This window comes from Vespa crabro, chromosome 19, assembly GCF_910589235.1.
Source record: "Vespa crabro chromosome 19, iyVesCrab1.2, whole genome shotgun sequence".
In the NCBI taxonomy this organism is placed as follows: domain Eukaryota; kingdom Metazoa; phylum Arthropoda; class Insecta; order Hymenoptera; family Vespidae; genus Vespa; species Vespa crabro.
The window spans coordinates 2967501-2977780 of record NC_060973.1 but is presented as its reverse complement, the minus strand read 5'-3'; the positions used below and the strand labels follow the sequence as shown (position 1 = coordinate 2977780).

At 37.9% G+C, this 10280-nt stretch overlaps 1 protein-coding gene across 2 annotated transcripts in view; it reads left to right on the top strand.

Moving 5' to 3' along the window:
* Positions 1-2388: 2388 nt before the first annotated feature.
* Positions 2389-10280, top strand: part of LOC124430745 — an 8467-nt gene continuing 575 nt past the window's right edge. Inside the window, exons 1-3 of one of the 2 annotated variants that reach the window (XM_046977737.1) lie at positions 2389-4778; positions 8632-8935; positions 9497-10280. The exon at positions 9497-10280 is cut by the window's right edge and continues 575 nt beyond it. In XM_046977737.1, coding sequence (XP_046833693.1) covers positions 4538-4778; positions 8632-8935; positions 9497-10280 — 1329 coding nt within the window. In that variant the 5' untranslated portion in view covers positions 2389-4537. Of the gene's footprint in view, positions 4779-8628; positions 8936-9496 lie in introns of both variants that reach the window. The other variant, XM_046977736.1, reaches the window with a different exon arrangement.

The window sequence follows — 10280 nt, the reverse complement described above, 5'->3', positions numbered from 1 at the left end:
TACATGTATGCATATATATATATATATATATATATATATATATATATATATATACATAGAGAGAGAGAGACATATGGTATAGTATAGTCGTTTCTCTTCAGTTGCTCTCTTGAACGATCCGACAAAACGCGGCCCTTTAAGTGGATCGTTCGGGTGGATCGAAAGACAAAAAGTCCTTAGGCGAGTCATAAGCATTTATGAGTTTCTTACAGCGAAGCTAATAAGTTTAGGAAGATCGCCGTTTGCGACGACAGTAGAGCCCAGCGGGTTCCCCTAGTCAATCTTTTTGTTATTCCTTTGCCTTCGAAGAAGGAGAGACCTTGCACGAAAGTCCCTAGCTATAAGACGGCGCGCGTACATCCCTTTTTCCTTATTTCCACCGCGTATCGTCCTCGATACAAATCGCGGCTAGCCACTTTGTAACAGCAAATTACGTGACGGTGATCCAAACGAGCTTTCTTCTGCGAAACTTCAACGGATACTTACACAATTAGCCACTTTAATCATTTAACTTGCACGAGATCAGAACAATCGTTGAATAGATGGTTAAGTGAAATTAAGTGGCTCCTTTTATGGAATCTGAGTAATGCAATGACAAATGTTACGGGGGAATCGAACGAGCACGTTTGTTGGATTCATCGGATACGTCTCGAAGATTCTTGAAATTCTTTGATGCGATCGTATGGCACTATCTTCTTCTTCTTCTTTCTTTCTTTCTTTCTTTCTTTCTTTCTTTCTTGAAATAAATCAAAGTGGAAGGTAAGAGTAAGGATCGGGGAGAATCCATTCAGTATTTCCTACCACGATAGAAAGAAAGAGATGCGATTTTCCCTTTCCGTTTGTATCACATACGGTACGACACAAAAGCACGTTTAAAGTAATTTCCGCAAGAAAGTCTCCCTTCGAGATCCTTCGTGCCGGTGGGCGAATGGCGTCAGGATGATTTAAATGAAGCTGCTCCTCTCTACACGCTTCTTTCCTCTTTCCTCTAGTCTTCTTTTTCCATCTTTCTCTCTCTTTCTCTCTTTCTTTATTTCTCCCTCTCTATATATCCTATCTCTACCCTCTTCTTCTACCTCATCGTTCACCGAGCAATCGACTTTGACAGGAACAAGTAGCGCACGCTTCACGGTGGTCGCTTTGAGCCTCGGGAGAGAAAAAGATGACAACGATGATGGTTAAAAAGGATAGGAAGACATTACAGATATCCTTCTGTTATCGTGGAGAACAACAACGTTAGAAAATTAATTACACCAAAAGTTGAGTGAATAACTTTTTCTTACATTCTTTTTCTTCTCTTAGATCTTTTCTTTTTTCCTTTCTTTTTTTATTTTTTATTTTATATATATATATATATATATATATATATATATATATATTTGTTTTTTTTTCTTTTTTCACTCATCCTTGGGAGAAGCTAAAACAAGTTTCACGCTCTTATTTATATGCCTGGCCTTTTCTGGCAAGAAAATAAAATTAACACGACCAGTGGTCGAGCGAGCACGCTTCCAAAGAGAAAGAGAGAGAGATAGAGGGAGAGAGGTAGATCGAAAACAGAGAATGAAGAGCTAAAGAAGAGTTAATGAACCACGCGATTCTATTATCAGTGGTCCCAGTGAGATCACGACTCAGTATCGACAACGGTGCTGAGATAATATCGCTTTACGATCTACCTCTCCATCTGGTAAGCACTTAGTCGATGTTAGATACGAACCAGATACGATCGAATAATCGGGACGAGCTACGAGCTCGGATAGGAAATCTCGGGAACTTAGAAAAGCCGCCGTGTGATGAATCTCACAAGATCGAAATCATCGTGATGTATCATACGGATACGATCAGAGGATATCGTTTTTGAGAAAACGGAGTACACAAATTGAGTAACATAATCTGTTACATGTCAATATTTCACTAACCTATCCATCTATCAGACAACTGATGAGTTATTTAAACTGAGGTTAATCTTTAATAGAATTTTCTAGATAACTTGGCTTGTAACAACTCAACTCAACTCACTGTATACTTTGATAGAAATATATATGTATCCTGAGATAACAACAAACTTGTAATACATTGATCGTTTCCAATAAACCTGACAACGTATAACATACGTTCTTACGTTCATAAATTTTATTATTAAACCACAAAGTTCCGTACGTTTGGGAAGAAACTAAAATAAAACTGATAAAGATAAAATTGTCGAATGAAATTATAATATTAAAAAATATACGACGATATGTGTCGCACGGTAATATCGATTCGATGAAAATTGATTTGAATTTTATTTTCATTAATGATAATATTAGATATACCGTGCATATGTAGATATTTAATTAATTAAGATCGACGGATTGTAAAATGGCGAAGAAATTTTCAATACAAATAGCAAATGAAAAATAACGTTTAGCATGATAGTTAATTTCGATGAAAGGAAAGGAAGAATAGACAAAGAAATAGAGTATGGTAAAGATTGAGAGGAGTAGTAGGAGAAGTTAGACATGGTGGGGTAAAGGAAAGTAAAGGAAGGCAAGGGAAGGCAAGGGAAGGTAAGGTAAAGGCAAGGTAAAGGCAAGGCAATGCAGAGGCGAGTTACGGGGACGAGCATGGCGCAAAGGCGCATTGGCAAAGCATGCTAAGGCAACGGGTCCAAAGTCGTCGAGTCGTGGCAAGGCTCTGCTGGCGCGTTAACCTCCCGCGTGGACGCAGTACGCTCTCGACTCTCGCGCAGGCTAGATTGCACCAATCCCGCTGCTCGATTCGCCGACCACGTGCGACTCGTGCGTCTCTTTATTTACGAACTTAAAGAATTTTCATTCGACATTTAGTACTTTTCTTTTTTTCTTTTCTTTTCGCCCTTTTTTTTTTTTTTTTTTTTCTTGTAGAATTTTAAAGAAATTTTTTTCCAATGTCTATGAAGTGAGTAATTAAAAAAGAGAAGAAATTAAAAAAAACGAAAGCAGTGACCAGTGACGTAAACATTTGACAGTTTTCTATTTTCCGTCTGTTTTTATTTTCGTGATTAAAAAAAAAAAAAAAAAAAAAAAAAAAAAAAGAAAAAAAAGAAAAGAAGGAAAAGAAATAAAAAAACTGTGAGCTTTTTCCTTTATCTTGAATATCACCAAAGTTAGACCCAACAAATTCTCTATAAGCATCATGTAATATACAAGCTAAATCGAAATCAGTTTCTACGGTTGAAACATCGAGGAAGTTTAGGGAACATCCCGTTACCACGAAAGTAATCTAGAAAGTTCCTATTCCCACGGATCGAAAGAGAGAGAGAGAGAGAGAGAGAGAGAGAGGGAGGGAGAAAGAAAGAAAGAGAGAGAAACAAGCGAGGAAATCGAAAATCGATCTGCGGCTTGTATAATGTTCTCGTGGGCGAGAACGATCGGGAGATTCGAAGAAGAAGAAGAAGAAGAAGAAGAAGGAGAAGAAGGAGAAGAAGAAGAAGAAACTTAGGTGGAGTCGTTCCGGTTTCAGGTGGCGACCAACGATGAAATCGAAGGTACATCGAATGGATTCGAAATGGTCACGCCAGCTTGCGTCTGGGAGCGTGATCCTAAGGAACCAGAACGGAAAGAGATGAAAGACCATTGTCCTTTCTCAAGGGATCGGACATTCGCACGACACCTGAAGCATAAAAAACATTTGAAAAACTTGTGAGTTCGAGAAGAGAAAGAGAGAGATAGAGAGAGAGAGAGAGAGGGAGGGAGAGAAAGAGAGAGAGAGAGGAAATAGAGAGAAGCAATATTTTTTCGAGTATTACATTTAATTGAGGTTTATTAGATTATCAAAAATTTAATTTAAAAATCTGTGAAGAAGTCTAATGAAAAGTACATCTCAAAGATGACCATAAAAGGTCACCGTTAGTTACAAAGGCGAAAGAGAGAGAGTCGCGTGGGAGGTTGAGTCTTAAACGAGATCCTTTTTACGAGCGGCCAAGAAGACAGATTCTTCGTGCTTGTTCTCATACACGAAAGAGAAAGAAAGAGAGAGAGAGAGAGAGAGAGAGAGAGAGAGAGAGAAAGAGAGACGAAAGTACGAGCGACTCGTTTAGGCGAGTAAGATCAGCCGTCTTTTCTCGTTACCACTCTAACCAGGTGTCCTGCGACCCTCCGTGCACGAAAAAGGATCAATGTATTCCAAGAAGAAACCGAGGTCGCAAGTCTAAAAAAGCTGTGAGCCTAGTGCGGATCGAGGGGTGTTTAGGAGGTGACGTTCATTCGCATCGTCACCTTCGTTAACTTTGAAATATTCCAAAGAAGTGCAAGCTACGTGACGGAGTCTTGTTCCAAGTTCTTGGAGTCTTTGTTCAGGTTCTTCGAGACCTAATAGAAAGTGAATTGGAAGTGTATAAGTACTTTATTTCTAAATCGAGTCACGTGCATCGACCTTGTGATTAAACTCTAAGCTGTCAAACGTGATCGATCGTTTAGTAAATTGATCATTGATCCGAGCATACCAATAACAAAGCTTGATCTATGATCGAGAGACTTTTAATAAACATTTTAATTCTTTATCATATCGGTTTTGCCAAATGAGGAAGAGATCGATAGATGAAACGAAAATATTCGAAATATTGACGATCGACTATCGGACGGACGAGTCTAGGAAGATAAGAAAAGAGGGGGAAAATAAGAAGATGCTGGTTGCCTGTACGAAGAGAGCGTGCAGAGCTGGCCTGGTCGCAGTGTTGGTCACCGCACTATGCGTCCTCACTCTTCTCGATTCGCCGCCACGACTCCCGGATCCTCCGGCCGATCCTCCTCCCACGCCTGGTAAGCAATTTTCTCCCTCACCATGCGCGCTGCGCCTGCCACCACCACCTACCATCACCACCACCACCACCACCACCACTACCACAACAACCATCACCATCGTCGTCGTCGTCGCGAGCTAGCCGCGAGCTAGCCACGACCTTTGCCCTTTCGTTATCGCCGAACGGGTTCGCAACCTCCGGGAAGTAGCATACCTTCGGCCCTTAACTCTATTCTCTTGGACAATTGCAACTCTCTTCCTAGGAAGATCAATAGATACCAAATGTTCCTACTTTCTATCTAGTTCCTTTTTGTTCCTATTTTTGCCTTTTGAAGTTCATCTAATTTCAAGGTGATCTCTTCTTTGTTCCATTTTATTAAAACAGAAGAGTTATCCTTTGTCTTCGTCTTTATCAAGATATTGCAATGTGATTTTAATGATTTCTTTTTTCTTATTTTTCTTTTTTTTCTTTTTTTTTTTTTTTTTTTCTTTTTTAATTGCCCTTCTTAAATTTTGCTTTATTGATTTATGAGATTATTTCTTGGCAAAGATATTACAATTTTATTTCACCAATTTATTAATTATTAATTTTTAATCCGTATACGATCTCATTTATTTCATTTCTCATTCCAAATAGGATTTAGTTAGTTAAAAAAAAGAAAAAACAAAGAAGAAAAGCAAAAAAAAAAGCAATAAGAAAGAAAGGAAAAAGAGAAAAAAAATCATAAATTTGTTTCTTGATCTACGAATTTAAAAAATATACTCGAACGAAAAGAGAAAGATATCCCTCTTTCTAAGTGTTCGCTCAGCAGGTAGAAGGATCGTGAGTGTTTCTTACTCGCGCAAATATATAGTTTCTCAGCATTCACGGCTATCCGGTCGGTAGAAGCAAGTAACTAAGGAAGGAAGGAAGAAAGGAAGGAAGGGAAATTTCTTGAGCTTTTTTTCCATCCACTCGGCACGATCCTATCTTCTTTCCTTTCGTACGAATGGTATTGTTCGTGAAGCTTAAGTCTCGATCGAAGTTTCTACCTGGGGCGATCATAAATCGTATGACCAAATCGTCCACAAATGAAAATAGTAATAAATTCGATTCAGGGGAAAAATACAACATATACATGCATACATGCACGCACACACACTGACGTACGTATTAAATAAAAATTTAAAAAAAAAATAAAAAAAAAAATATATATATATATATGTATAAAACGAAACCGATGAAACGAACCTAAAAAAAAAAGGAAGAAATCGTAAGGAAAGACTCAAGAAAGCTTCTCAAATGGACACAAAGAATCCAAGCGTGTATAAATCTCGACGTCTCGTTTTTCGAAGCCGGCGACTTCATTAGGCGAAATAATTTACGACGTATTTCTGAGTTCTTTCTCTCTCTTTCTCTCTCTCTCTCTCTCTCTCTCTCTCTCTCTCTCTCAGTGGACCGCCCGTCGATCGTTGTTATTATTCTTGCTAAATTATGAGGAGCGATCTCGCGACGATAATTTCGGCCGTTTCTCCGAACGAGTGAGTACGAGTGAAGTACGCGTAGTTAAAGTGCCTTCTCGTAAAATACAGACACAGACAGAGACACAGACAGAGACACAGACATACACAGAGAATATACATAAGTGAGGTACACGTACCCACGTTGGTACGTACTCAAAGGCACACCTTTGCTAGACACGATGCAGCAGAAGGGTAATCGCAAAAGGGCACGACTGAGGATCACACTCCCAGCAGGCAACATGAGGCATAATATACCGTCTCGTTCTTCTCCTTTCCTTCGTTGGGTCAATCGTTGGCTACAACTTTCTTTTTCTGTCTTCAAAAAAAAAAAAAAAGAAGAAAAAAAAAATTAAGAAAAGAAAACAAAAAAACAAACAAATAAACGAAAAACGAAGAAGAAAGGGAAGCAAAGAAAAGTAAAAAGAAAAAAAAAACAAAAAAGGGAGAAAAAAAATAAGAAAAAAGGGATTTAAAAAAGCATCATTTACGTTCGACGGACGAAGTGGAGAGTGTAAAAGAGCAAACGAGTCTGCCAGCGTATGCAAACGTTTGCCATTAACGATCGCGATAACGAAAGCGGATGTAGAAAGAGAGAGAGAGAGAGAGAGGAGGAAGAAAAGAAAAAGAGAAAAAGTCGATGACATTCACGATCCACATTCCCATCGACGTGAACGTACGGTGATCAAGAACGAAAGTAGTTACCGAGACCTGTTGCTCGATACCGTCGTGAAAATTTATCGATGATCATCGATTCTCCCTTCCCCTTGCCCTTCCTCTCTCTCTTTTCCTATCTTTCTTTTGCGACGTCATGGAAGATTATGACTAGATGACAGAGATATGGTAACGTTAGAACGCGTGAGGATATCGATTCATCCACGATTTACAAGCAAATCCAATAAAGAACCGATGTAGAGAATGTTCGACTTGTGATGGATAGAAAAACACGAAATAGACTAGTAGAAAAAAAAAGAAAGAGAGAGAGAGAGAGAGAAAGTGAATGAGAGAGGCGGGGAAGAACTGAAATAAAGAGAATGAGATGAAAGAAAGATAGAGGATAAAAAGAAATCAGTAAAATGATCAACCTTTTCACCCCCTTTCATTCTCAATCGAGAGCACGCACGCTATTAAGATTCAATTGGGAGATTAAAGCAATCAGAATTCTATTTAAGCAACATCATTTCGTATTCGATCGATCTTCATTAATAAAGTTACGAGACAATGATAGTAATTGTCTCATCGCTATGATTATTTTTAAATACTCTAACACTTGAAAACGCATTATACGCTAAATTGTGTTTAATTAATTTATGATAATTAAATATAATGAATATTCAGTGTCGTAGATTATCTTCAAGGTTTATTACTTATAAATAATTATTGACTTATCGTATATTTAATACATGCATATATATATATATATATATATATATATATATATATATATATATATATACATATATCTTACATTTCAAAATTATTGACGTAGATTAATATCTTTTTTTTTTCTTTTTGTCTACAAGCCTAGGTAAGTATATTCAAGCGTTTATTCCGCGCGTGTAGGACGTATCCGTTGAGTGGTAACACGTCACTTCCGTCCACCCGTTGAATCACAATGCTTTCCGCAACGTACGCTAGAAACGTACGTAATCTCTCATGTGTCCGATAATGGGAAACTCGCGAAGCCGGAACGAACGAGGTGTTTCACAGCGATCTCTCTCTCTCTCTCTCTCTCTCTCTCTTTCTCTCTTTCTTTCTTTCTCTCTCTTTCTCTCTCTTTTTCTCTCAGCGTTTAAAGTACTGGTACCGCCATCACTATTTCAACGTGTAGAACATTATACCTTTGGCGAGCTTCCAGCGACAAAATTTTTCAAGATGATTACGATTACAACCGGTCGCATATTAGATTCCTTTGAAGATTATACGAATCGTTTTATGGTTCATAAATGGCAACGTCTAGCCAATAAGGCGTGACATTACATTAGTATCATGTAACATCGTAGATAATATGTCTATCGCCTGGTAAATAATTATTGTTTTAAGTATTAAAATAAATCGATATCAGTTGATTTGAATTAACATTTGTTATAAAATAATCATAAATCAAATTAATGTAATAAATAACACAAAGTAAATGATAAACGAGAAGATAATATGATATTTATTATCAATAGGATCTTAAAGCGTATATATTTGTTGAAATAATTGCAAATAATTCAAGATATCTGTGTAATGCAATAAATTAATGAAAAGGATGAATCATCTTGTGCATTTATGCCGATAGATTTAATATAATCATCTTTCTCTTTCTCTCTCTCTCTCTCTTTTTTTTCTTTCTTTCTTGCTAATACAATATTTTATATTTTTAAGAAGGCGAACCACCAGGTACAAGAAGCATCGTAGCATATTCGTGGGCGCGAAGATTGGCACTCGATTACAGGCCTTCGAAGGAGTGCGATGGTGCTAATGGAACGAACGGAATGACATCAGAAATGGCGTTGGAAACGACGTCGGACGCGTTCGAGTTAACCGCTATAAGGTGGCTCGAGACGATCCCTCGACGGCTCTTTCTCTATAGCGGCCACTTGGATCTTCGAGTGGCCGGTTATCCAAGTCTCCGAGTGATTGCCGTCAAGCATGGACCTCTACCGACCTCTTCGCTCTTCTGCACCGTTTGGTGAGCCACTTTTCCGCTAACGTTCTCTATCAGATAGATAGAAAGAGCGAGAAAAAGAAGGAGAGAGAGAGAGAGAGAGAGAGAGAGAAAGAGAAAGAGAAAAAAGAGAGATAGCTGACCCTTACCATCTTTCCGCGTCGATGAGCTAAGGCAATACGAGAAACAAGTTGGAGACCGGAAACTTTAATTTATTTCTTCGATCAAGGCAGTCAGTAATTATTTGATTTACATAATAGCAATAAAATAGGTTCTTGGAAATGACTTGGTAAAAAAAAAAAAAAAAAAAAGAAAAAGAAAGAAAAAAAGAAAAAGAAAAATAAAAAAAAAAAGAAAAAAAATATTAATGAAAGTTATCGAATATATTTTGATAAGAAAAATAATATTCGTCTGAATTGTAGATAATTAAATGTAAATTAGATATAATATTGATCGCAGAGATGTTAATTTTCTCATTAGATACAAATCATCGAGATATCTCATTTATATTTTTATTATACTAATGGATCCAACCATACCGATTAAAATTAATTCGCTTTCATCTTGTCTGTTTGTCGCACACAGGTACGAGGAGGAACAAGGAAGGATACGAAGTTACAGCATGGAGGCTCTAGTTTCGCCTATATGGTTAGAAGAGTGGGGAGGAGAGACAGACAGTTACACGGGAATTCTAGTATCCTGTCAGTTACCGTCGTTAGAAGGATACACGGCGTATCCTTCGCGAGTATACGTCGGTGCTACGTCCTGCTACGAAAATCCTAGTCATAGTTTAGCCATATTTAGAGACAACGAGACGCATAATGATTATAGCTCGAATAATTCCAAAAGATTCACACTTTGTATCAAGGGACTCGATTTCGACGAAGATATATCAGAGAAATTAGTGGCGTTCGTCGAATTACATAGGATATTAGGTGCCGGACTCTTTTATTTCTACGTTTTCGATGTTCACGAAAACGTGCTGAAGGTATTGAGATTATACGAAAGATCAAATGTAGTTCGATGGTTCGATTTAACCCTGCCGGGTGATTTACCGAAGGATAAAAATGATAGAAGAGAATTTTTCAACAATGATATCTGGACAAAGAGAAGAATGGAACTGATACCTTACAATCACTGTTTCTACGAAAATCTACTTCGATCGGAATTTGTAGTACCGATTGACGTGGATGAGGCAATCGTACCGGTAAAGAGAAAAAGCTGGCACGGTCTGATCTTCGACGAGCGTAGGAAACTCGGTGAAACTTTCGAAGAGTTTGCCTCTTATTCCGTACGGAACGCTTACTTTTTCCGAGAGTTGCAGAACAAGAGCAAATCCGATAGTTTCGTCGAGAATCCAGATTATCTG